A 27,012-nucleotide genomic window follows, 5' to 3' on the forward strand; every position below is an offset into this window, starting at 1 on the left:
GGAGGTTGGGGCAGGGCGGGTGGCGCAGAGCCGGGACCCTCCCGGCCACCGCGGCTCTACCGGCGGTACAGAAACCCGGGGCTGGCGGGTGGAGCGGAGCGGGGCGGGGGGGGCTTTGCTCCCCATGAAGCGCCGGAGGATGAACAAGCTGTACATCGGGAACCTCAGCCCCGCCGCCACCGCCGAGGACCTCAAGCAGCTTTTCGGGGAGAGGAAGCTGCCCCTGGCCGGCCAGGTCCTGCTCAAATCCGGCTATGCCTTCGTGGATTACCCGGACCAGAACTGGGCCATCCGCGCCATCGAGACCCTCTCGGGTGAGCCCGGCGCCGCAGCCCCCCCACCCCACACCCCCGGCATCCCCCCCAAACCCCCCTTCGCTCCACCGGGGCTCCCCCATCCCTCCGACCCCCCTCCCGGGGCATCCCCACCGCTCCCCCCCCCCGCCCCGGCTCCTTCCCGCGGCCGCCCCAGCTCTTCCCAACCTTCGGGGTATTTTTCGCTGATTTTTTTCTTCGATTTTATTAAGAGGCGAGCGGACGCCGAGCCCCCCGACCCGTTACCCCCCCAGCACCCGCTCCCCTTCGGGAACCATTTTACGAGGTGCCCAAGCCCAACTCCCCGGGGGTGCGGAGCAAAGGGCGGCCGAAGGGGGGGCTGGGGGCCGGCGGCGGCGCAGGCAGCACCGGGCAGGGCGGCTACGGGCAGGCCGGGGCGGCGGGGGGGGGCAGGCCGGGCAGAGGGGCGCTTGTTTTTGGCCGGGGTCGGGGGGTGGTGTCGATGGGATGAACCGGGGGTGGGCTGCCCCGGGGTGATGCTGAGCAACCCCGCTGTCTCCGCAGGGAAAGTGGAGCTGCACGGCAAAGTGATGGAGGTGGATTATTCCGTGCCCAAAAAGCTCAGGTAACCCCTTCGCCATCACCCCACAACCCCGCCCCCCCCCCCAACGCGGGGAGATGGGGGGAAGCTCTGGGAGTTTGGGGGGGGGAGAAGCTGGCGCCCCGTTGGGTTTTACTTTCGCTCCGGAAAGCGGAGGCGGGGGATGGAGCTCCCGCTCCCACGAGGCTCCCACGGGGGTCCTGGCCACGGGTGGCAGCGTCAGGTCCCCCCCGTGTCCCCTTCGTGTCCCCCCCCGCCCAGCGCGGGGCGGGCGGGCAGGCGCTCCCCTCCATGCGGGGGCAAAACACCCGCTTGATTTTTGCGGATAAAATGTAAAAACCCACCCTTTTCCCCTCATTTTTCCCCCACTTTCGCGGGTGGGAGCCGAGATTCACGTTGTCCAGTGGCCGCGCCGTCGGAAGATGTTGTTTTTAATAAGTAATTCAGCAATTTGCCTTTTCCCAAACGCTTCTTCCCCCCAAAAAAAAACTCAATGCGTTTATATATTGCGTTGAAGCGCGCCCTCTGATTTCAGTCAGGTGGAGGGGAGCGCCGAGGCCGGATGGTTAAACCCTTGTTTAACACAGAAAATAAACCCCGGGACCGCGTTGCGTAGCTGCCTCATCACAAGATATTCTTATTGCTTTCCCCCCCCAACATGTGTCGGGATAAAAGATCCGCGCGCCGGAAAAAATCCATCGCATAGTCCCACCCGGATAATTTGCCGTGCAGAAGTTTGGCCCCCGATTGACGCTCCAGTATTAATTTTGAAATGATAAAGCGGGGGGAAAACGCTGTTGTGTAATTGAGGCTCGGTGGGGGAACGGCTCGTGTCCAGCATCACGTGTGCCGGAGCGGGATTTCTTCTTCGGCGGGGATCACACGCTTTCTTACCTTAAAACAATTCCCGAAAACAAGCCGAAATAAACCCCAGTTTTACTATTGCTAAGCTCAATCTCAGCAGCAGCCTTAGGTCGGTTTGCCGATGACTTTTTAAGAGTGATGGAGCCAGAAATGGGGAGTTTGGGAAGATACTATGGACCCGGGACTCGACCATTATCATGTCCGAAGGGGATGTAAACAAGGAATTCATCTTCACCTAAATTCCCCGTCGGGCTCGGCCGCTGCTGCTTTTCCTTCCGAGTTTTAAACATTTAAACAACCCCGAAATAAATGCTGATTTATTTTGTATCGCTCTGTTTTCAGCTGGCTCTGAGTTCTCTATTCCAGCTCGGCTCCCTGGGTTATTGAGATCTAATTTAAGCCGATATCTTTTTGTCACAGCTAAAGGAAATAAATATTGCTTTATATTAATATATCTAGTTGGAGAGGGGTGCCTTTGCCTCGATTTTATTCTTATAACGCGATTTTTGGCCGGGAACGGAGCCTCACGTGGTCGTGTTTTAGTTCCCCCCACCCCCTTTAAATTAGTAGAAAATGTGCTTTTTTGTCGTCGCGCTCGCGTCCCTGGAATTTCAAGGGGGCTCGATGGTGTAAAACCCAACCTGGTTATTTAATGAAGCTTGTGTTTTAATTGGGTTTGGGCAATTGAGCCCCTCTCGGCTCCTGTCGCCAGCGTTTCTGCGTCACGGGGATGGGACCCAAGAGGCTCCGGCGCCCGACGCATCCCCTTGTTCACCTGGGACGCTTCGTTCTCCTCCCCAAACCCCAAGTCTAGATCGATCGTACCGCCGTATTTATCCACATATAAACACGGTTTGCTTGGAAAAGGGCTGGAAAAGCCGGGATTTCCTGGCGGTGCCGTTTGTGCGACGGCAGGAACGAAACACCAGGACACTCGCACGAGTTAAACATCAGCCCTTCTGCTGCCATGCAAACGCTTTGCGCTCCTATAGGAAACACCCAACAGCGTCTCGATTGTTTGCTGTGTGGGGTTTTTTTCCCCTTGTATATTCTCTATTGTGCCTGGGGGAATTACAAAAAGTAGCGTTTTATTCCCTTAGTGAACGTTTTAAAATTTTAAATTGATTTTTTAAGTATATTTCTAAGTCTACATCCGAAGGAAGTTCCGAAGTTTGGGGGATGCTTTCAGTGCATTCCATGCGCTCGCTTCTATAACTTATTCAGCTGGAATTGCTTTAATTTTGGCAAGATATCCCGCAGCAATGTCAGTATTTTTGGGTTCATTGGGTATCCAGGGGGATGAGGGAACCATCAACATCTTGCCCGTGTCTTTGAAGACAAGTCGGACGCCTCCGAAATCTTCAAAAATCCCGTTAATGGGAAATAAAGACATTAAAAAAGAGAGAAAAATTAGGGTTGGTTGTGCAATCTGGAAATTAAGACCCAACCGCCCCAATACTGATTTCCTACAAGGGTTGGGGTGAAAATGATGAATTAATAAGTCGCAGGGATGGAGCGAAGCCCCATTTAATGACATTTTTTGGGGTTCCTCATTGCGAAGGTGCCTTTGAATTTCTGCTTCCGATGGAATATTTGGCCGATGAGGAATCACTGGGGGTGATTTTCTCTTAATTCATAGAGAATTATCCTTAAATAACTTCCCTCCCTTGAGCATCAGTTCACTTCTTGTTCCTGCGCAGTTTGGCTGCGTTTATTTATGTCTCTTTTCTTCCCCACCCCCTTGTTTTTAAACCCAAAACGCCCATGACGCGAAGGCTCGGAATAAAAGTCCGGGCCCTTTTTGCTTCCCCATCTTCCCTTTCCTCCTTAATTACTCGTCGTCTGCTTAATTAGGGGTGAGGGAACCCTCGTGCAAACCGGTTGCTTTGCCAGGAAAATCCACCAGCACCTATTTGCGTGTGCGGGTCTATAAATACACACGAGGAGCAAGAAAACAATGCTCCCGTGGATCCCCGGTTCGAATAGCTCTTAATTTTAAAAAACATCTCTAATTAAAAATCAAATAGAATTAGGGAAACCTAAAGAGCAAGAAGAAATGTTCTCCAGGGAGGGTTTGCTTCGCTTCACCAACAGAATTAAACGGGGGTTATTCTTACATAGGCTGGGTTTAAACGTTGATTTCGGAATGCGAAAAGTGGGGCTGCTTGGGTTTTAACTACATATATTTAATATCGTTTTGCGTGGATATAAATGAATAACGCAGCTTTATTTAAAACACAGCGTGTTGCAGAGAGATGGGCCCAATCTGCAACCCGGCAACGTCGTGTCCGTCTTTTTGAACCACCCCGTGTTTAGTATCTTTTATGTCTATGGAAAGAAAAGCCGTTATATAGGGAGATACTATATGTAAAAGACGCTTTGTATAGTGTATTGTTTCTGTATAAAAGGTACTTTTAAATATATACTTTGTATATATATATACACAATTTTACATATATTTCTATTTTTATGTTTTTATATATATATATAAAATAAGATAGTTAATACATACATATATATATATATATATATATATATATATATATAAAAAACATATATCTGACTTTGCCGGGGTGATGCTGGTCACATCAGGCATGGGTTGACAGCCTCCTGCTGCCCATGGGGTGTGTGACACATTTCCCATAGGTCTCATAAGCCTCTGTTCCTATATGTTCCTACATGTTCCCTATGGACCTGGCCAGGAAACCCCCCCCGAGCAGCCCCCGACACTCATTCTATCAATAAGGGGGTGTGCTGCCCTCGCCCGCTCCGTTTTACCCTGTTTTGGGGTGCGGATGAGCTGGGGCTGGTGCCGTTCGGGTTGTTTCGGGTTGATTTTGCCGCTTTTTGGCTCAGCTCTTTGTCACCTGCTGGGATGTCACTGGGCTGCACGGGGTGAGGAGGATGCTGGGGGGTGACCGAGGCCATTAATTACCTATTAATTTTGTCATTTAATGTTTTCCCCCGCTCTGTTCCCCCCCTCTATTTCCCCTCTCTGTTCCTCCCCCATTTATTCCCCCTGCATTTGTTTTCTCCCCCGTTTATTTCCCCTTTCTATTCCTCCCCCATTTATTTTATTGCTTATTATTCTATTTATTTTATTATTGTTATTCTATTCCTCCCCCTGCATTTACTTCCTCCCCCATTTATTCCCCCATGTATTCTCCCCCCATTTATTCCCCCGTGTATTCTCCTCCCATTTATTTCCCCCCCCAATTTATTCCACTCTGTTTATTGCCCCCCATTTATTCCCCGTTTGTTCCCCCCCAATTATTCCCCCCCAATTATTCCCCCTCATTTATTCCCCCCATGTATTCCCCCCATGTATTCCCCTCCCATGTATTCCCCTCCCATGTATTCCCCTCCCATGTATTCCCCTCCCATTTATTCCCCTCCCATTTATTCCCCCCATTCATCCCCCCCATTCATCCCCCCCATTCATCCCCCCCCATTCATTCTCCCCCCCATTCATTCTCCCCCCCATTCATTCCCCCCCCATTCATTCCCCCCCCATTCATTCCCCCCCCCATTTATCCCCCCCCCATTTATCCCCCTCCATTTGTTCCCCCCTCCATTTGTTCCCCCCTCTGTATTTCCCCCCCTCTTCCTCCCCCCCCTTTTATTTATTTCCTTCCCCTTCCCCCCCCTTTAATCCAGCCAAGCCGTGACAGATGGGCCGGTATTTCCCATTCATCCCCATTGTTAATACCCCCCCAGCTCACGGGGGCGGCTCCATCACGTGCCGCCCCCCCAGCCGCCTTGTCCACCCCAAAGAACACGCCGGAGCTTTAACGCCAACAGCTTTTAATTCCTTAAGAGCATCCGTGTCCCCCCCGCCCCGGGCTGGGGGGGCAGCTGGGGGGGCCGCGACGCTCTTGGCAACTGGTGGAAACTGGGGCAGCTCTTTAGTGCTTATCCCAGCGCGGCGCTGATGGAGCTCTGGGCTCATTAAGATCCACGGCTGGGTTGGGTTGGGCGAGGGCAAAACTTGTCAAGGGTGACCCCAATAGACCGAGAAAACCCCCCTCGTATATAATAAATATATATAATAATATATAATGATCAAGAGAAGCAAACCCAACCCAGTTAGAACAACGTGTCCGGCTCCTCGGGCATCAAACTCCTGATCTGAAGCATTCAGGTGGGACCAAATTTGGGCCCCACCTGGTGACAAGCAGCATTTTTGGTCGATGTGTCCTTGCCTGGGACAAATGCTTCATGAAGCAGGCAGGGCCCTCACGCTTGGTTTGCAGTGGTTGGTTTTCAGCACGTTTCCCCTCTGTTTTTTCCTCCAAGTTCTCCTGAAAACTGATGTTTATTGAAAGGCGGAGCTGCCGCACAGCTTTGTCTCATCTTTATTCTCCTTCCTCTGTGTCCCTGGATTTTGGGGGGGTTGACCCGTTATTTCACAGAGAACGGTGGCCACAAAGCCTGGGCTGCTGGGAAGGGGAGAGATGTGCCAAAAGCACCCCAATCCACCCGATTCTGGGGAATAAACTGCAGTTTTTAAGACACCTTCTTCTTTATTGCTTGATTTCAGTAAGCACAGATAACCAGAATGTAGCAGATGATGTTCTCGTTCGTGGACATCAGCCGGTGATGCTGGCAGGCACGGGTGGCCGTGGGTTTTGTGTCCCCTTCCCTTGCAGGGTTGCAAGTCTAGCTTGTGATTTCGGTCTAACAGACACATGAAATACAGCACAGCTCCGTCGTGGGTTGTTTAATGAACCAGCTTGCAGCATTGTTCACCTAGAGACCCGGCTCCTGCATCCCGCGCGTGATGCCGGCCGATGTGTGGTACCCAAGCCCAGCTCTGGGTGGAGGAGATGTCCCCTCCTCGAGCAGGAACCATTTTGGGTTGAATTTAGCAGGTGAACCTGTGTAAAAGTGGTTTATTTAACACCTGAAGCTGATGCTCGGTTGCCACCGGGCATTTTATCCTGTGCTGGGCATGGCGGTGGCTGATGGGGAAGAGGAGGGTGATGCATGAGATGGAGCTCTGACAGTTATCTGAGGGCAGCTCGTTACAGCAGGGCTAGCGGCACCACATACTGCTTTATTTTTCCACAAACTTAATGCCTGTAGTTACTGGTTGAGATGATTTATTATTATTATTATTATTATTATTATTATTATTATTAAATTCCTACCAGCCTGCTTCCAAACGGGCTGGGTGAAATGTGGCCGCTGCCTTCATCACGGGGCCGCGCGCTGGGGGCTGTTGTGTGTGCGCTGAAATCGCTCCCCTGTGTCCCAGGTTTTTGGAGGAACGAGGAAAATGAAAATCAAGGGGTTTTGTGCTCCAGAGCCCTCCCAGGACTTGTGTTGGAGGAGGCTTTGCGTTCTGCTGCCCTGACCGTGCGTGGTCCCTGCCCCGGCCATGGGAACGGCACATCCATCACTGGTCGTTGATGACCACACGTGGTCCAGCGCCACTTCAAGCAGGTGGGGAATTGGAAGCTCAATAAAAACAATACACCCAGTAGGAAGAATACCCTCATGTTAGAGCCACAGAGATGATGGAGTGGAGCATCTCCCGTGTGAGGAAAGGCTGAGGGAGCTGGGGCTCTGGAGCTGGACAAGAGGAGACTGAGGGGGGACTCATTCATGGGGATCAATATGGAAAGGGGGAGTGTCAGGAGGATGGAGCCAGGCTCTTCTGGGTGACAACCAGGGACAAGACAAGGGGCAATGGGTGCAAACTGGAACACAGGAGGTTCCGCTTGAATATGAGAAGCAACTTGTTCCTGGTGAGGGTGGCAGAGCCTGGCCCAGGCTGCCCAGGGAGGTTGTGGAGTCTCCTTCTCTGCAGACATTCCAACCCGCCTGGACACCTTCCTGTGTAACCTCATCTGGGTGTTCCTGCTCCATGGGGGGATTGCACTGGATGAGCTTTCCAGGGCCCTTCCAACCCCTGACATCCTGTGATTCTGTGATGTTAAGTGCTGAGTGGTGTTAATGAGCTGCTGGGAGACCTGCTGGGTGGTGGGGGTGAAGCCTTGAGCACAACTGGGGTCTTTTTAGATGTTTTGTATCAGCTCAGATGAATGTTGGACGAGGGAATGTGCTGTAGTGTTCTGTTGAGAGTTAGGGCTACATGGTACCTTCGAATCACAGAATCATTTTGGTTGGAAAAGTCCCTCAAGATCATCGAGTCCAACCATTCCCCCACCCCTGGCACTGCCCCATGTCCTGAGAACCTCGTGTCCGTCTGTCCAACCCTCCAGGGATGGTGACTCCAGCACTGCCCTGGGCAGCCTGTTCCAATGCCCCACAGCCCTTTGGGGAAGAAATTGTTCCCCAGATCCAACCTCAACCTCCCCTGCCTGCCCTGAAGTCCCTGGTGGCAGCTGGGGACAGGAGGAGTCCCTGGCCCATGGAGGAGAGGGCTTTGGTAGCACTGCAGTTGAGCACTGTTCTCTCCGGCTCTGGCTTCTCCAATTTTTTGCAGTGACCCGTTATTTTAGAATCACCGGATGTCCTGAGTTGGATCTGGCAGGGGTTGGCCTGGGGAAGTGACTGTCAAAGCCACACAGGGGAGCAAGCACAGGGTTTGTCATCCATTGCTGGTGGCACCATCCCTGTGTGAGTAGCACCATGAGGTACAACGCTCCTTGGTGGTTTCAGCCACTTTGCTTGTCCACGGTCCTCCTCATGGGACTAGCTGTGGATTTTGTCTTGTCCTTGCACATCTCAAGAAATGTCCTTTCCCTGACGTTTCTTTCTCACTTGGAGCTTGTGTTTTATCTGCCGTGTGTGGGGCGAATGCCCCAGGTTGTTGCACGTTTTTCAGCATCTTTATAGTCATGTTGCACCCCAAATTCATGTTTCACAAGGCAGATGGTGGTCCATCACAAGGTTCTGGTTGTCCCGTGCTATTAAATCAGGAGCGTGTCACTGCCGTAGGGGCAGAAGGATCGTGTCTGGAGGACACCAACCTCCAGCTGCTTTGGGTCTGCACAGGTCAGCCTTTCTGCTGGTTTTCACTGTCCAATGTGTCCTCCCTGTCCCATGTATCTGGCCCCAAACTACTTGAGAAACTCTTGTTTTTCTGCCAAAATTGTTTGGTAGGGACCTCAGGAAGCAACGGAGCAGCGAGCGCAGGGACCAGCTTCACCACTTGGGCTGAGCTTTGAAGGTCTCGTTTCTCATTTTCCAGCTGTTGAAGGCAGCTGGTGGCATTGGGGTGCCAGGCATGGATGGTTGACAGGCGAGCAGAGCTCCTCCCACAGGATTTGGCCCAAAGCCCCTGGTGGCACGTCCCCATGCAGCATTCAGGCTGGTGGTACCAGCCCTTCCTCCTTGAGCTCATCCCAAGGAAGGGTGAAGCTTCATAAAACTGGCTTCTAGCTGCCGATCGGCTCCTAAAACCTGGCGCTGTGTGTGTGTGTGGTGGCTCGGGCAGAAAACTCGTCCCTAAGGTTGGGAGAGGTGGTCCTGCTCTGTCCTGGTGGGAGCGTTGGAGCTGGACCGGGTGAGGACATGGGACACTGCTTTGGTTGGAGCTCATGGACCACAAGCGGGATCATGAAAGCTGATGTGGGTGGATGAGTTCATAGCTTGGCTGGATCCTCTGTGGACTTGAGTGTCTGAAAACTCCCTGCTGCCCAAGTATGTCTTGTGGCCAAGCTGAGGAGAAGTTTGGTGGCCGTTACCTCTTGGGAAGCCTTTGTGCATCCCTGCCCCAGGGCTGGGGTTGCAATCGTGTGAGGTTGGGGGTGCAGCCATGTGAGGTTGGGACTGTCACCATGTGAGGTTGGGAGTGTAACCACGTGAGGTTGGGGGTGCAACTGTGTGAGGGTGGAGGTGTAACCATGTAAGGTTGGGGGTGCAACCTTGTGGGTGCAACCGTGTGATGTTGGGGGTGCAACCATGTGAGGTTGAGGGTGCAGCTGTGTGAGGTTGGGAGTGCAACTGTGAAGTTGGGGGTGCAACCTTGTGAGGTTAGGGGTGCAACCGTGTGAGGATGGAGGTGCAATCGTGTGAGGTTGGGGGTGCAACTGCGAATTTGGGGGTGCAACCTCGTGAGTGCAACCACATGAGGTTGGGGGTGCAATCACATGAGGTTGGGGGTGCAGCCACATGAGGTTGAGGGTTCAACTGTGTGAGTTTGGGGGTGCAACCATGCCAGGTTGGCTGTGTTGGCCATCATCTCCTCCAAGGAGATGTATTTAGGTTTCCCCAGGGCAAGCAGCCCCGTGTTGCTCAGGACATCAGCAGGATTCACTTTTGGAAAGCGCCCCTCATGGGACAGCAGGGCTGACCATGGGCTGGGGGTCCTGGCCCCTGTCCCCACCCAGCCGAGTGGCCCTGCTCAGGGCTGTGTGTCCATCCCAGCCATGCCTGTGCGGCTGTGACTCTGCAAAGGCTCGTTTTGGGAGGTTTCCTTGGAAACCCAGCAGTCAGCACCAGGAGGGAGCGTTCCTGAGATGGCTTCGGCCCCAGGGAGCACTGACCAGGGCAAAGCTGGAGAAATGGCTTTACTTGGGGACAGGCTGCTCCAGCGCAGCGTGGGGACATGGGACGCTTTGGCAGGTTGTCACCAGCTGCCGCTGAGTCCCATAAAGCCTTTTCCTGCTGCTGCACCGTGCCTGGAGGCTCTAACCCAGGGCTTTGTCTTTGCAGGAGCAGGAAGATCCAGATCCGCAACATCCCCCCCCACCTGCAGTGGGAGGTAAGAAGGGGACAATCCCCAAGTTCATCTCCTCCTCCATCAGCCGTGCTGAGCAGCGTGGAGTGTGTGGGCTGCTCATGGGCCACCCTTGACCTTCCCAGTAACCCCAGTAGGGAGGTGGAGCGTGAACTGGGCTCCATGTCCTGGCGTGGGGCAGCTTGGAGCAATGGGGGGTCACTGGGACGATGGAGTGGAGCCATTTAAGCAGATGGGGGATGCTGGATTTTTGGAGGGCATGGGGGTGAAGCCGGCTCTGTCCCTGCCTGCCTCACCTGGCCCTTGTGCTGCTCTCCCCCCAGGTGCTGGATGGCCTCTTAGCTCAGTATGGGACGGTGGAGAATGTAGAGCAAGGTAAGATGCTCCAGCGTGGTCCTCATCTCTGCAAAAGCCCCAGCGTTGCTCCCCAGCTCTGTCCATGCCAGATAAAACCCGGTGGGGTGAAACCTGGCTTTCCCAGTCACCAGTACTGGGATAAAATGGTTTTCCCTGCAGACACAATGGGTCAGGCATTACCCTCCCACCATCCCCACTCCAGGGCTTACCGGGAGCGATGGTGACATCTCTTCCCCTGCTGTAACGCTCCTTCTCTTACTTTCCCCCCAGTCAACACAGACACAGAAACAGCTGTTGTCAACGTAACGTATGCGACTAAAGAAGAAGCAAAAGTGTAAGTGGGTTTTTCTTTCGTTTCGTCTGTATTTTCACACCTCCCAAACTTTTCCTCAGGAAGCCCAGGTATCTTCCAGGCTTCTTGTCTCCTCTCTGAGGCTCCTCAGGTTGTTTCTCAGCTCAAGCGCCGTAAGGACTGTCGGTGTATCTTCTGAAGGTACAGCAGGCAGGTGTTGGTTTTATCTTGAGCTGTGTCTTCTGCCAGCAGTCTTCTCATTGTCCCACCGCTGGGCCATCTCCTGCCTTCTCCTCTCATATAAAAGATCTGGATCAGCTTGGGGCCATCAGCCCTGTGGTTGTCCCCTGGGTGCCTTCTCCTCCTGTCCCCAAGGGGTCCCAGATGCACCATCTTGCAGTTCCCTTTTGGACGTTGTCCTTGGCCTTGTGCAGAGTCACAGTGGCCTTGTCCTCAAGGAGCAAAGTGCTCCACAAAGCTGAGGGTCAGGTCAAAGGTGCGTTTTGTAGAGTCTTCGAATCATTTTGGTTGGAAGAGACTCTCAAGATCATTGAGTCCAACCATAACCTAAATCTAGCACTATGCTATGTCCGTAGTTCATCAAAGAGTTGTCTTCTCAAGCTGGAAGTCCTGACCTAAACTAGGAATGCACTGGGTTAATCACCAGTTTGACCACCCAGCCCCAGCTGCTGAGGAGCTGGAATATGGTGCAAGAGGTGGGAGAGATGGTAAAGAACCACTGCAATGATGCGAGGTGTCAGTGCCCCCTGCCACGTGGGGAAAATTCAAGTTAGAGACCAAAATATTCAGAGGTTGTCACCTCCTGCTTCTGGAGCCCAGAGAAACTGGATGTTCCACTTCTAAAAAGTTTTCAGAAAGTTCTGCCATGGCCGGAGGGCCCTTTGGTGGGTGAATAACTTGTTAGAGGAAGGGAGAGGGAGCCAAGGGTCCATGGCTGGTTTCTGCAGGGGAGGGGGCGCAGCAAAGGGTAAATCACCATGTGTCATGTAGAGGAGTCATGAAGAGATGCCACCCATCAAGAAAAGCTTTAAAGGATGGAAGAACCCAGTGAGGCTGCAGTAGGGTTCTGTGAAGACACGCTTAAAAGATTATCATGGCCAGCAGAGTTTAAAAAAATACAAATTAGGGGTTATTTCAGAAATACAAGGATTGTTTCACGCAAAACGCTTTGTTACAGGCCAGTAGAGACTTTAGCCCTGTGCTGGAGGCCAGCCCTGATTTGGGTACGAGCAAGTAGTGAGTGCATCTTGTATTTAGTGGACAAGATATGCCCAAGAGCCCCCTCCAGGCAGACCCTGTGCAGGAACGAGCAGTGGATGGTCAGATGGTTCCCAAGTGCAGATGTTACCATGTTGGGAGCAGCTCTGTGTTGTGTCGCTTCATGTCCCACCGCAGGGCACTGCAGTGCAGGAACGTGGTTGTGATGGAGAAACTGGTTTGTGTTGATGTTGAGTTGAGAGAAGGGAACGGAGCTGGTGAGGGGTAGGAGCACAAGTGTGATGGGAGCGGCTGAGGGACCTGGGGGATTCAGCTGGAGAACAGGAGCTGAGGGGAGACCTTCTGATCTCTGAACTGCCTGAAAGGAGCTTGGAGCCAGGGGGGTCGGGCTCTGCTCCCCAGGAACAAGCGCCAGGAGCAGAGGAAACGGCCTCAAGTTGCGCCAGGGGAGGTTGAGGTTGGATGTGGGGAACAATTTCTTCCCCAAAGGGCTGTGGGGCATTGGAACAGGCTGCCCAGGGCAGTGCTGGAGTCACCATCCCTGGAGGGTTGGACTGACGGACATGAGGTTCTCAGGACATGGGGCAGTGCCAGGGCTGGGGGAACGGTTGGACTTGGTGATCTTGAGGGTCTTTTCCAACCAAAATGATGCTGTTACCCCTCACCCCCTGAGGGACCTGCTGGCATCTTCAGGGTAGAGTCATGGGTCAGTCAGTAAGTTACAACTTAAAGATTTCTCCATGGTGTGGTTGACAGTGCTCTAGAGACCAGAAACTCAGGTGGGTCCAAAGAGCCTTTAGACAAACTTGGAGAACAAAAGCCCGTGAAGTATAAACATGCCATTGGGCTTGGGAAGTCTTTGAGTTCCCATTCCCCAAAGCTGAGGAGATACAGTGGTGGGAAATGGTGGTGGTTCTTCTGCTCCTTCCACCACATCACTAGTCCAAAGGGCTGAACCCATCCCTGGAGACCCCCTCACCACCTCCCCACCCATCCCTCCCTTGCAGAGCAATTGAGAAGCTGAGCGGCCACCAGTTTGAGAACTATTCCTTCAAGATTTCCTACATCCCGGACGAAGAGGTGAGCTCCCCTCCGCCCCCCCAGCGCTCCCGCCGCGGGGGCCACTCCTCCAGGGAGCGGGGCTCTTCCCCGGGGGGCTCCTCGCAGCCCAAACAGCTCGAGTTCCCACTGCGGATGCTGGTGCCCACGCAGTTTGTTGGTGCGATCATAGGAAAGGAGGGCTTGACCATAAAGAACCTTACTAAGCAAACCCAGTCCAAGTAAGTACCTCAAATGGTTTCATTTCCTTTCGTAGGGTGCTGGAGGTCCCCGACATGGGTCCTCTGTAAATTGGGGTTTTTCAGTTTGTTCTTGGGGTACAACCTCTACGGAGTGCTGGTAGAACCCATGTCCTAAAGCGTTCCTGGGGGGAGTGGGTGCGGCAGGAGGGGGATGCACGGTCAAAAAAGGCCAGGAATGGGTTTCTTGAAGCCAAATCACAAGAATGGCTGGGGATGAGGCTTCAGGGAGAAATGGCAAGTTTGGGGATAAAGTGCTGAAAAAGGGGATTCCCCGGTGCAGTGACCGGTGTCCGTTTGGTCTTTGCTCTTGGGATTTGCTCATCCCACTGTGCCCCATATGGGCTGGAGCTGTTGTAGGGGGAATGAGGACACTCGAGGACATCCTTCCTTGAGAAGGATGAGGTTTTTTTGTAACCATTTGAAGCACTTTTTTTTTTGCAATCTTAACCGTTGTGTTTTTAAGACGAAATTAAAGGGGGGGAACACCTACTTGCCAGATTGTCCGTGTTTCTCGTGTTGATGTTCATGTTGATTTCACCTCTGATTTTCCGCATGGTTTTCCCGCATGCTTTGTTCCTGCCCAGACGTGTTTGTGTTTAACCCAAAGCTGTCTTCTCCCATGCTCATCGTCCTGAACCTGCTGACCCCGCAGGATGTAGGACTCCTGTACCAGACCATCTCCCAGGGGCCTCCTAGTTCTCAGAGAAGCTTTTAGAGACAAATGATTTGGGACTAGCCCACCTGCTTGAGCAGGAGGTAGGGAGCCAAGCCCCAGTGTTGGCTTTGCAGAAGAGGTCTGGATGGGAAGGGGGCAGATACGTAGGGAGAGGAGCTTCTTGAGCCTACCTAGAGTGTGGCCACCATGGTCCTGGTTGGCCGCAAGCCCTTCTTCTCCAGGTGAGTCCCCTGGTGTGATGAGCAGTGGGTGTAGCCGTGTCCCTGCTACCCAAGGTTGCCCTCTCCAAGACCTGAGCCTGATGAGGAAGGTGGGAGTCACCAGCTGCCGGTTTCTCTTGACCACAAGGCCAAACACTGCTGCCTGGGGCAGTTTGTGTCATCAAGCTGTCCCTTCTCATGGGTTGGCTCCCTGTGGATGCCCTGAAGACCTGGTGTCACAGAGGAAGGCCATGCTCCATGCTCTCGCCTCTCCTGACCTACCTAAGGAGGCCACGTGCCATGGCAGGCCACCACCTCCACTCCAGACTTGGGCAAGGGGACCTTCTGCGGTCAACAGGAGTCTGTTTGCTTCGGTTTGGGGTGTCAGTCCCCAGCTGTGGCCCTGCTCAGGCCACCCTCACCCACCACTGTGATGAACCTGGGGATGAGGGTGCTGGTGACATCCAGTTGTCTGGCCCCTGCTCCTATCCAGAGCAACGTCAGGTTCTGGATTGCTCTGGTCATGTAGGACTTGACCCCATCTCCACACACAGTGATGCCTCTGAGTTCCAGGGGACAAAACTGTCCCCAGGTTGAGCCGTCATCATTTTTGGCTGAGGAGGAGCCCATATCAAGAGCCCACCCCACCAGAGTACCTTCCGCAGTGGTTGCAGCCCTTGCAGCTGGCTGAGGAGAAGACCATGGCCACCAAGCAGCCATGGGGCCAGGATAACCCTACATGCACACCTTGACGGGCCTGTCCCTCATGGCCACCACTCTCTGAAGTGTTCCCAACCCCCCGCAAGGTGTCTTGGCAGGGTGAGGGTTGAGGGTCCATCTCTCCATTCTCCCGTTTGAATGGAGCTGTGCAGCAGCAGCACTGGGACGTGCTGGGAGGTACAGAGCCCTTCTCCACCCTCCAGCTCCGCGGGGTGGGACATGCCTGATCACTTTGGCCCCATCTTCTCTGCTGGTTGCCTGCACATCCAAGTTTGGGATGCGTTGGAGCTCAGCCAGAAGCCTGGCCCGTGTCCGTCTCCTGGGCTTCTCCAGGGTTTCTGTCACTTTGGTGTGTTTCTTCAGTCTGTCTGTGGCTTTTGGGCCTTCTTCAGTATGAAGGCTCAGCTGCATGTCCCATCTTCACCAGCCTCAACTGCTCCTGGATTCAAGAAGCTGCCCAGTTCTTGACTGTAGGGTTTGTTGGAGCAGCCACAGGTTCCTCATTGCATCGTCAACCCGGTGTGACTTTGCGGCACCACTCTGGAGCACATGAGCTTGTCATCACCTCTCGTGGCACGTCGTGGTGCGCTTGCCTTGTCCCCAAGGTAACAGTGGGTGTCCCTGCGCCTACTGGGCGCTGCCTGTGAAGGAACAGCTCATCCATGTCAACCCGGTGGAGCTCCACAGCCAGCAGCGCCTCAGAGGGGCTCGCACAGCTCGTAGCTGAGTCACTGTGGGCTGGAGACATGACTGAAGGGCAGGGAGAGCTCAACCGTGCCAGTGTCCCCGTAGGCCAAGCAGGACCCGTCTCCTGCTTGAGCAGCTCTGACTGAAGCTGGAGGAGATCTGGAGAGATGGAGCCTACAGAAGGGATCCAACTGTGTTCTTTCTTCAATGCTCAGATGACACCAACCTTTGGAAGCTGGTGGGGTTGGCTCTTCCCTTAGCTCATGGAAGGGTCACCCAGCTGCTCCCCTTCTAGCCGTAGATGAAGTGTCTGTGTTCATACGCGCTGGTTCATGAGCTCCTGGAAGAGCTGACCTGTGCAAACCCACCGTGACCCTGCAGCATCCAAATCTGGTGCTGGTTGGGGGTGACTCCCACCACAACCCTTGGCCTCGCATGCGCAGCAGCACCTGTGAGTGACCCTGGTCAGGATGGGGACCTCTTCTGACAACAGAGACATGGACGGAGGGCACCGTGTTGGAGATGGTGGCTGAGCAGCCACCTTCTCAGAAGATGTGGGCCAGCCTGGCTGCAGCAGTGACAGGGACACCAGGTGGTGGCCGACGGCGGGATGGCCGCACGGCATCATCATGTGGAGAAGACGGGAAGGTCACTGAGCCCTGTTCTTCACGCCGTGTGGTTGACGTGCGGGAGTCTCCTACCCTGCTGTCCTCTCTCCCTCTCTCCCAGGGCCGTTGGCGGGTCCGGGTGAGCGGTGAGGAGCGCGATGGAGGCAGGTGCCTCCTCCCCGCTGTGAGGAGCGGAGGAACACGGGCCCAGGGAGAGCTTTCTGGTCTCCCATGGAAGGGTGTGAGTACGAGCGCTCTTGTTGACGTGTCCCTCTGGGTCATGACAAACTGCTGCCCACGGGTAAGTTGTCTCTGTCCCCAACGACACGCTGGTGACTGGACGGCTTTGGGTCTTGGGCACCGAGAGGTTGAGGTTGGAAGGGACCTCTGGAGACCTTTAATCCCATCTCCTGCTCCAAGCATGTCATAGATGATAGACAAGGTTGCTCAGGGCTTAGTCCAGTTGAGGGTTTGTTCTGCCCCTACTTGATGGAGCGTTTGATGTTGCTTGACATCCCTCAGCTCCAGGGAGACTTCAGGAACGTAGCTCAAATCTAAACCAACCAAAGCAAAACACTATCTGGGCTTGCATGAGACCAGGTGATTGTAGACGAGACCCACGTTCACGCCAAAGCTTCAGCAGATGTTGGAATGAGCTTTTCTGTGAACAGCAAGCTCAGCTCCTGAGCTGTCAAAGACGTTCGTGTGATACCAGACGCATCTCAGGGGGGCTCCTCTCTGTCGGTTGTTTCTCCGTAGGGTTGACATCCATCGGAAGGAGAACGCCGGCGCTGCCGAGAAGCCCATCACCATCCACGCCACACCGGAGGGCTGCTCCGAGGCGTGTCGCATGATCCTTGACATTATGCAAAAGGAGGCAGATGAAACGAAATCGTGAGTCCCCCTGGCCCAGCAAAACGGGCAGGTTGGGTGGAAGGGAGGGAAATTTGCTGCAGAAAAAGCCACCTTCTTTTTGTTGTCGGGCATTGGAACAGGCTGCCCAGGGCAGTGCTGGAGTCACCATCCCTGGAGGGTTGGACAGACGGACATGAGGTTCTCAGGACATGGGGCAGTGCCAGGGCTGGGGAAATGGTTGGACTCAGTGATCTTGAGGGTCTTTTCCAACCAAAATGATGCTGTTACCCCTCACCCCCTGAGGGACCTTCTGTCAGCTTCAGGGCAGGGTCATAGGTCAGTCAATAAGTTACAACTTAAGGATTTCTCTATGGTGTGGTTGACAGTGCTGTAGAGACCAGAAGCTCAGGTGGGTCCAAAGAACCTGTAGACAAACTTGGAGACCAAAAGCCCATGAAGTATAAACATGCCATTGGGCTTGGGATGTCCTTGAGTTCCCATTCCCCAAAGCTGAGGAGATACAGTGGTGGGAAATGGTGGTGGTTCTTCTGCTCCTTCCACCACATCGCTAGTACCCGTTGCTGGAAATTGTTTTCCTGGCCAGATGGGCCTTTAGATTTTATTTTTCAATCTGTTTTAGAGCAGAAGAGATTCCCTTGAAAATCCTAGCACACAACAGCCTGGTGGGGAGGCTGATCGGCAAGGAGGGCCGCAACCTCAAGAAGATCGAGCAGGACACAGGCACCAAGATCACCATCTCCCCGTAAGCCAAACCATCCCCTCCATCCAACATGGTACAGGCAGCATGGGAGCCAGAAATCAGAGCAGTTATGTCCTCCCATCATGTTCTCCATCCTGGTTGCGTGTTCGTAGTCCCACATGGACGTTCCTCATCCCAGGTGGATGGTTGGACAGGGAGAGAACGTGTGGTCCCAGACTGTCTCAGGGGGGAGCCCTCATCTTTGAATTGAGTTTTCCTTTTTATTTTTGGCTTGAAAACCACATTTCTGGATTTCTCGGGGGGTAGTTTGCAGGATTTAACCATTTATAACCCTGAGCGGACCATCACAGTGAAGGGCAGCACAGAGGCCTGCTCCAAAGCCCAAGTGGAGATCATGAAGAAATTGCGAGAGGCCTACGAGAACGACGTGGTGGCCGTCAACGTAAGCTCCCTCCCTCCCCCTGGGATGTCCCTTTGTTGGGGTGGCCAGAAGAAAATTGGGGGGGGGAATCGATCTGGTAGAGCAAGGGTTGGCCATCACCCGTTGTGTCAAAACCATGTGGTGAGAATCACAGAATCCCAGAATGTCAGGGACTGGAAGGGCCCTGGAAAGCTCATCCAGTGCAATCCCCCCATGAAGCAGGAACACCCAGATGAGGTTACACAGGAAGGTGTCCAGGCGGGTTGGAATGTCTGCAGAGAAGGAGACTCCACAACCTCCCTGGGCAGCCTGGGCCGGGCTCTGCCACCCTCACCCCAAACAAGTTTCTTCTCAGATTTCAGTGGAACCTCCTGTGTTCCAGTTTGCACCCATTGCCCCTTGTCCTATCACTGGTTGTCACCCAGAAGAGCCTGGCTCCATCCTCCTGACACTCCCCCTTTCCATATTGATCCCCATGAATGAGTCCCCCCTCAGTCTCCTCTTGTCCAGCTCCAGAGCCCCAGCTCCCTCAGCCTTTCCTCACACGGGAGGTGCTCCACTCCATCCAGCATCTTGGTGGCTGCGCTGGACTCTCTCCAGCAGTTCCCTGTCCTGCTGGAACTGAGGGGCCACAACTGGACACAAGATTCCAGGTGTGGTCTCCCCAGGGCAGAGCAGAGGGGCAGGAGAACCTCTCTGACCTACTGACCACCCCCTTCTAACCCACCCCAGGTACCATTGGCCTTCCTGGCCACAAGGGCCCAGTGCTGGCTCATGGTCACCCTGCTGTCCCCAGGACCCCCAGGTCCCTTTCCCCTATGCTGCTCTCTAATAGGTCGTTCCCCAGCTTACACTGGAACCTGGGGTTGTTCCTGCCCAGATTCAAGACTCTGCACTTGCCCTTGTTCTATTTCATTAAATTTCTCCCCACCCAGCTCTCCAGCCTGTCCAGGTCTCTGGATGGCAGCACAGCTTCCAGTGTCAGCCGCTCCACCCAGAGAACCCCAAAAACGTTTCTCCATGTCTTTGCTTTCCCAGCAACAAGCCAACCTGATCCCGGGTCTGAACCTCAACGCCTTGGGCATCTTCTCGACAGGGCTGTCCATGCTGCCATCCACCCCAGGGGCCCGAGGGGCTGCGGCGGCCACTCCGTACCACCCGTTTGCAGTAAGTGCAAGAGCTTTTGGGGCACGGGGGACGCGTTTTAGGGGGCAGAGTGGTTGCTAGACTCTCCATCTTTTGGGTTTGAGTGGACACGGGAGCTAGAGGAGCCATCTCATGGGGAGCCTGGACTTGGAGCTCTGACTCTTGGCCATTTGGAGATGCTCATGGCAGCAGCAATGCTGAGAAGACAGTGAATGAAGGTGGCTTGTCCCTCCTTGGATTTAGCTCCCTGGGCAGATGGGCTGCAGTCCCAGGTTGTGCTGAGCGTGGTGTCACCCATGTTTAAGGACAGGCTGTGTCCCAAGGGTGCTGCTCCCTGAAGATGGCTGGGGACAATGATTCCAGCATGGAAAAACCATGTTGATGGTCTTCAGTACTGACTGAAGGGTTTGTGGTGGTGCAGACTGCGTTGTGCCCTGCAGGTCCGGTCCCAGTGGCCCCCTGGACCCACCAGCATCACCGCGGGGTGTGCAGAATGTAGTGTGACAGGGGACAAGCAGCACGTCCTGTGCCACCACCGTTGTTGGCTTTGATCCCTGCCCTGGCACCCTGATGGTTGGACCTGTGGGAGCTGAGCTCCACCTGAGCTTGTGGGCGAGGGTCTTCCTACTGCGGCTGGGGGGACGCAGGGCAGAGCGGCGCTGGGGAGGGGTCTCAAGCTGCTGGGGTTGCACACAGATCTGGTGTCAGGAAAACACGTGTCCAAAAGTGCTGATGAAGAGACACAGAATCATTTTGGTTGAAAAAGACCCTTAAGACTGAGTCTAACTGTTCCCCCAGCCCTGGCACTGCCCCATGTCCTGAGAACCTCATGTCCGTCTGTCCAACCCTCCAGGGATGGTGACTCCAGCACTGCCCTGGGCAGCCTGTTCCAATGTCCCACAGCCCTTTGGGGAAGAAATTGTTCCTCACATCCAACCTCAACCTCCCCTGGCACAACTTGAGGCCGTTTCCTCTGCTCCTGGCGCTTGTTCCTGGGGAGCAGAGCCCGACCCCCCCTGGCTCCAAGCTCCTTTCAGGTAGTTCAGAGATCAGAAGGTCTCCCCTCAGCTCCTGTTCTCCAGCTGAACCCCCCAGGTCCCTCAGCCGCTCCCATCACACTTGTGCTCCAGCCTCTCACCAGCTCTGTTGCCCTGAAGAAGAGAAGGTCCATCCCCGACCCACGGAGCACCCGTAGGGTGGCCGGGCTCTGGGGTCTCTGTTGGTCTCTAAACTCTTCTGCTGAGACACTTTGGCCACCCGAGCGCGCGGGTTCATTCACTTGTGCTCTTCTCTTTTCCTGCCGACGTCAGCAGCAGAGCAGTCGGAGGAGGACGGTGAGTGCTGGGCTGGCGGTGCGGAGGGGAGGAGGAGTGTGTTGTGTTTGGTGGCACCCAGAGGGCCGGTCTGTCTGTCTGTCCACTGCCAGCCCGCGCAGGGAGGATGCTCTGCCTGTGTGGCTGCGTTCGGGAAGCGTCTGCTTGAGTGCACTGCCCTGTGTCCCTGAGAACCTCATGTCCGTCTGTCCAACCCTCCAGGGATGGTGACTCCAGCACTGCCCTGGGCAGCCTGTTCCAATGCCCCACAGCCCTTTGGGGAAGAAATTGTTCCCCAGATCCAACCTCAACCTCCCCTGGTGCAACTTGAGGCCATTTCCTCTCGTCCTTGGTGTGGGCTCCTTCACCCCAAAGCTTTGTGTGGCCTTTTCCAAGCCACCCTGGTGAGGCCAAGAGGCACCATCACCTCTGCCGTTGTTTTTTATAGTGAAATGAACCAGCAAAAAAAAACTTTATATGAAACCAGCTTTGACTTTGTGGCAGTTCCTTCCCCCCGAGTACTTTGTGTTTCCCATCTCATAAGGGTCATTTCTGGCCGTGTCCTCAGCAGGACCCGGGGCCAAGTGGCTGCAGCTTCAGCTCTGGAGTTCTGGAGACCTGAGGATGGAGGATGAGGAAGGAGCCTCTTGGTGAAGGGGTGGAACTGGGAAGGTTTTGTGCCCATCCTGGCTGGCCAGGAGAGGACATTTTGGTGTAGGAGACATGGAGCAACCCAGGGCTGGACACTGAGCAAGGAGGAGCACCAAACCTCAGTGCAGCAGGTTTAGGTGGAGCTGGGTCTTCTCTCCCCCAGTAACCGTGGTTTGGAGATGGCATCTGGTTACACTTGCCCAAATCTAGAGTTGTATCTGCTGCCGGGAGAAAGGGCTGATGTGTTTGAGACAGGGAAGAGTTGAAGAGCAGTTGGGTTGGATTGAGTTGGGTTGGGTTGTGTTGAGTTTAGTTGAGGTGGGTTGTCTTGGGTTGAGTTGTCTTGGGTTGAGGTGGGTTGAGTTGGATTGATTTGATTTAAGTTGGGTTGGGTTGAATTGGATTGGGTTGAGTTTAGTTGAGGTGGGTTGGCTTGGATTGATCTGGATTGGGTTGAGTTGAGTTGGTTTGAGGTGGATTGGGTTGAGTTGGGTTGAGTTGAGTTGGTTTGAGCTGGATTGGGTTGAGTTGAGTTGGTTTGAGCTGGATTGGGTTGAGTTGAGTTGGTTTGAGCTGGATTGGGTTGAGTTGAGTTGGTTTGAGCTGGATTGGGTTGAGTTGAGTTGGTTTGAGCTGGATTGGGTTGAGTTGGGTTGGGGTGTGCCACACACCCCTTGCTTTTGGGCACAGAGAGCCCCACTGCTTCCTCCCTGTCCCCATCCCAGCCCTTGGGACAACATCTCCTTCAGCCTTTGCTTTTTATTCTCTTGAAACCGGGGAAGGGAAATGATGATGAAAATCAGAGCCAAACGGGATGTTTTGCTCAGTTCTCACCAAACCTCCTCCACTGGGGACCGATGGTGTTGGCAGGTTTTGGTTTTCCAGGATTGCAGCTGCTCCCCAAGGCTGTAGGGGCTGGTTTTCTGTACAAACTCTGGCAGAACATGGGACTGGGGGGAACTGGGAGCTCCCAGCCCGTTGTGCACCTTGGATTGCATCTCTGCTCTCAGGGGCGGTTCCAGGGCCGGAGGGCTTGTCCCCATGTCCCTGCCAGGCTCATGGAGGTGGCACCTGGCTCTCTGTCAGGCTGGGACATTGGGGATGTCACCGACCATTGTCTTCTTTCCCACCACAGAGCTCCTCGGCGTATCTCTCGGGTCTGTATGGAGCCCCCCCAGGCGGTGCCTTCCCCCATCAGCACCCCGTAAGTGCTGGGCACCCCCATGGGACCTGGACATGGGGCTGGGGGGGCAACTGCTGCCCTGGGGTGCTGGTGGGGGGACAGTCACCTCCCTCTGGGTCCAACTGGTCCCCTGACCAGTCGTGCTGTTCCCGTCCCCTCGCAGCTGCCGGAGCAGGAGGTTGTGAACTTGTTCATCCCGACGCAAGCGGTGGGGGCCATCATCGGGAAAAAGGGGCAGCACATCAAGCAGCTGGCGCGGTTCGCCGGGGCCTCCATCAAGGTGAGATGGGCCTGGGCTCTGTGCCTCAGTTTCCCCATCCTACAGGACAGGTCCTGGGTTTGTGCCTCAGTTTCCCCATCCTACAGAGCTGGTCCTGGTCCATGCCTCAGTTTCCCCATCCTACAGGACAGGTCCTGGGTTTGTGCCTCAGTTTCCCCATCCTACAGAGCTGGTCCTGGACTCTGTGCCTCAGTTTCCTCTTCCTGTGGGGCCTCTGTGCCTCAGTTTCCTATGTTAATAGGAACTCATCACTGATTCCTGCAGTTTATCCCCCTTGCCAGGGGGGTCTGTCCCACATGGGGGGTGTCAGGTCTCACCCAAGCGGGGCCCCTCTCACTCTCCTTGTCCCCGTCCCCCACAGATCGCCCCGGCAGAGGGTCCCGATGCCAGCGAGCGGATGGTCATCATCACAGGGCCGCCCGAGGCGCAGTTCAAGGTGTGGTTTGGAGGGGGGGGGATACCCTATGGGACAAGTGGGGAACATCCCTTGGGTCACTACCAGCCTGGGTTTGGCTCCGTTTGGGTGCCAGGGGGTGGCTTTTTGCTTGATGTGGTGGTTTTGCTGCTGCCAGACATCAGCACATCATCACCCCCCAAGTTTTACTTCCCTCCCGTCTCCTCCCCAGGCCCAGGGGCGAATATTTGGGAAACTGAAAGAGGAAAACTTCTTTAACCCAAAAGAAGAAGTGAAGCTTGAAGCCCACATCAAGGTGCCTTCCTTCGCCGCCGGCCGCGTCATCGGCAAAGGTGGCAAGACGGTAGGTGGGGGGTGCGGGGGTGGTCCCCTTGGGGTGTCCCCCCTGCCAAGGGGTGCTCAATGGTGGCAGCACCGTCCTGTCCCAGCCCCGTGTCCTGGTGGTGGCTCTTAGGCGGGGGTGACCGTCACAATGTGGGAACACAGGGTGCCTCAGAGCTGGTGGTGTCACCGGTTTTTGGCTTTTCCAGACCAAAACGCGGGGCTCTGTCGTTTGCTGCAGGTGAACGAGCTGCAAAACTTAACGAGCGCGGAAGTGATTGTGCCGCGAGACCAAACCCCGGACGAGAACGAGGAGGTCGTCGTCAAAATCATTGGGCATTTCTTTGCCAGTCAGGTGAGGTTTGGCTGCGGCTTTTCCAGTGTTCCCAGACAGTTTCACCACCAACAAAAACCCCCAAGCATCCTCCTGCTCTGTTTTATCATCAAATCATTTTGGTTGGAAAAGCCCCTCAAGCTCATCGACTCCAACCGTTCCCCACCCCTGGCACTGCCCCATGTCCTGAGAACCTCATGTCCGTCTGTCCAACCCTCCAGGGATGGTGACTCCAGCACTGCCCTGGGCAGCCTGTTCCAATGCCCCACAGCCCTTTGGGGAAGAAATTGTTCCCCACATCCAACCTCAACCTCCCCTGGTGCAACTTGAGGCCGTTTCCTCTCCTCCTATCACTGTATTTTTATTTTGATGGCTCCTGTGCACCCAGGACACACTAAAGGTGTTGTGGCAGCTCTCCCCAGCTGTGCCGGCACTAAAATTAAAGCTTGGCTTGATTTTAGCTAAAATATTTGCTTTGGACACTGTGCACAGCAGCACCCAGGGTGTGAATTGGCTCCCCCCGGCATCAGCACCAGTGGGGAGCTCCTGCATCCCCTGGGCACCACAACCATGAGCAGGGACATCTTCACCAGCTCAGGTTGCTCAGAGCCCCGTCCAGCCTGGCCTGGGATGTCTCCAGGGATGGTTCATCCACCACCTCTCTGCACAACCTCTTCTTGTCCTGTAATTAAAACCTCGGAGTGTCAGGATGCTCCATTGCGGCATTGGTGGGTGTGACGACAACTGCCCCCCAACTCTTTGCTTTTCTTCCCCAGACTGCACAGCGCAAGATCAGGGAAATCGTCCAGCAGGTGAAGCAGCAGGAGCAGAAACACGCTCAGGGAGCCCCGGCCGCGCAGCAGCACAGCAAGTGAGGCTCCAGCGCCGCCCCACGAATGTAACCCCAGCGCCGGACAGGGGAGCAAACCAAAGACCCCCCAAAAACCCACCCCCCGCAGCCGGGGCTGCACAACCGAAGGGTGTGGGGAGGGCTCTGAGCATCCCCAGCGCCTCCCGGCATCTCCCTTTAGTTGGACTAACATAGGCAGAGACAGACAGAGAGACGACTTTAATGCCCTAAAATCCACCCGTTCCATCCAGGTACGGCCGGAGGAGCTTGCCCGGCACTGGGGGGGTGCGGCGCTCGGCCCTTTTTAGAATTAATATATCGGTAACGGAACTAACGCCAATTTTTAAGTTTTGTAAGAATGATGATGATTATTTTTTAAAGTGGTTTTTTTAATTGCAAAGGGGTCAAGGCGGAGGGGGACGTTTGTTTTTAGCGCAAGCCGGCTTTTCTAGAGTTTTACGAAAAGGAGCTAGTCCATTGGTTCTCTAATGCACAGTAGAGCTGAGATGTAGGATTGCCAGCAAGGGGGAAATATATATATATATATATATATATATATATATATTAAATGAGTGTTAAAAAGTGATTTCTTCAGGGCTTTGAGAAGAGCAGTGCCTGTATGAGCCAACAGAAGGGATACCGGCTCCAAAACCAGAGGGATTTCTCTTTCACACACCCTTTTGTCTTGGCTTCAGAGTCCAAAACTGGGGTTTGCATCCATCTGTCTGTCTGTCCCCCCGCTAACGTCCCTCGGAAAGGAAGGGAATTTGGGGGAAGAAATCCCTTTTGCAGGGAGAGGAGGAGGAAACTGGGGGGGGGAAAAACAACCCAACAGAGCAAAGATGAGCAAAACATTTTGAAAATGAAAACCCGAGCACAGCAACCCCACGCGACACACACAAACTACCTCAGGTTTTCGTACCTCAGCACCTTGCGCTTGTGTTTCCCTTTTAGATATTTTTTGTATGCCTTGTAAAACTCATAGTTGGAGCAATTTTTTTATTTTTTTAATAAAAAAAACCAAAACGAAATAAAAGAAAACTAGTCGGAAACAAAACAAGGATCTTGACCAAGTGAGCTGCGATGGGGGAGAAGAAGGAGAGCATCCCCGCGTCCCGGAGCGCTGCCGTAGTCTCCTCCTGCTATAGCTGAGAGCCAGTGGCCATTCCTGCCGTGAAAGCTTGAGAAATGATTAAAAAGGAAATAAAAATTGTAAAATAAAAATAAATGTAAAAAAAAAAAAGAAAGGTAGAAGGGTTAAAGCAACGAGGCAAGCGGGTCCTGTGTCGGGGTGAGGTGCCGGTGCTGGACCTGGGGGCTGTGACACTGATTTATTTAAGTGTGATGAACCCACCTGATGGCAACAAAAAGAAAGGGAAAAAAGAGAAATATATCCAGCTAACAAGAGCCTGAGCTTGCGATCTGTTGCTTTCTTTGAGTGTCTCGTGTTGGTGATGGTGCCCCCTCTGCGGCCCTCCACTGGGGAAAAGGGGGTGCATGGGGAGGGTATTTTTTTTGGGGGGGGGGGGGTGAAACCAGAGGGTTGCAGCTCATCGCTGTTAGTTGGCAAAGCCAAAACAATGCCGTGCTAATTAACAGCTCACTAATTATGCTGGGAAGCTCGGGTGTCCCTGTCCACCCTCACAGCTGCTCCTCCAAAAAGCTCCTACCCCCCCAAGGAGGGTCCCAGCTCCTGTCCCCCCAGGACAACACCCCCCTGGGGATGGGACCAAAGTGGGCTGGGTTGCCACTTGGGTGACATGGTGAGAGGGGAAGGGGGGAACTGCTGGGGACCCCAGTGCTGGGGGGACACAGGGAGAGGTGACCCTGGGGAGGGCAGGTTCTGGTGTCTCCCCGTAACACCCTTGTCATGCCCCAGCACAAGCAACGGCAAGAAGAGCATCAGGTTTGGTGTTTGCTGTCCCCAAACTGTCCCCGACAAGGAGCGGCTGCTCCTGGCATGGCCATGGGGCTCCCAGCCCCGAAAGGTGGGGCTGAGCCCCCCCACGTCCCTCTTGTGAGTAACAACCCCGTCACGGGGTGGGTGACACC

The 27,012-nt window shown here is 54.4% G+C and overlaps 1 protein-coding gene across 7 annotated transcripts; it reads left to right on the forward strand.

The window, feature by feature from the left end:
• Positions 1-26,399, forward strand: IGF2BP2 (insulin like growth factor 2 mRNA binding protein 2). 7 transcript variants are annotated; one of them, XM_082055560.1, is made up of 17 exons: positions 1-314; positions 840-900; positions 10,366-10,414; positions 10,714-10,765; positions 11,018-11,081; positions 13,286-13,558; positions 17,230-17,364; positions 17,966-18,088; positions 18,353-18,488; positions 19,506-19,634; positions 20,696-20,947; positions 22,713-22,781; positions 22,924-23,040; positions 23,402-23,476; positions 23,667-23,798; positions 24,018-24,131; positions 24,887-26,398. In XM_082055560.1, the coding sequence occupies exons 1-17, from the start codon at positions 125-127 to the stop codon at positions 24,983-24,985; spliced, it is 2,070 nt and encodes a 689-aa protein (XP_081911686.1). In that variant the 5' UTR covers positions 1-124; the 3' UTR covers positions 24,986-26,398. The 7 variants fall into 7 exon arrangements, with proteins under 7 accessions (XP_081911686.1, XP_081911687.1, XP_081911689.1 ...); XM_082055561.1 differs by having other exon boundaries at positions 20,744-20,947; XM_082055563.1 differs by having other exon boundaries at positions 20,924-20,947; positions 24,887-26,396.
• Positions 26,400-27,012: the final 613 nt, after the last annotated feature.

Source organism: Streptopelia decaocto (genome assembly GCF_964273445.1).
Source record: "Streptopelia decaocto genome assembly, chromosome: 6".
Lineage (NCBI taxonomy): Eukaryota > Metazoa > Chordata > Aves > Columbiformes > Columbidae > Streptopelia > Streptopelia decaocto.

Excerpts from the sequence above, each read along its gene's own strand:
- IGF2BP2 (XM_082055560.1), top strand. The coding sequence starts at position 125 with ATGAAGCGCCGGAGGATGAACAAGCTGTACATCGGGAACCTCAGCCCC. Across the intron at positions 10,415-10,713 it reads CCCCCCACCTGCAGTGGGAG|GTGCTGGATGGCCTCTTAGC; the intron begins GTAAGAAGGGGA and ends CTCTCCCCCCAG. Across the intron at positions 18,489-19,505 it reads ACGACGTGGTGGCCGTCAAC|CAACAAGCCAACCTGATCCC; the intron begins GTAAGCTCCCTC and ends TTGCTTTCCCAG.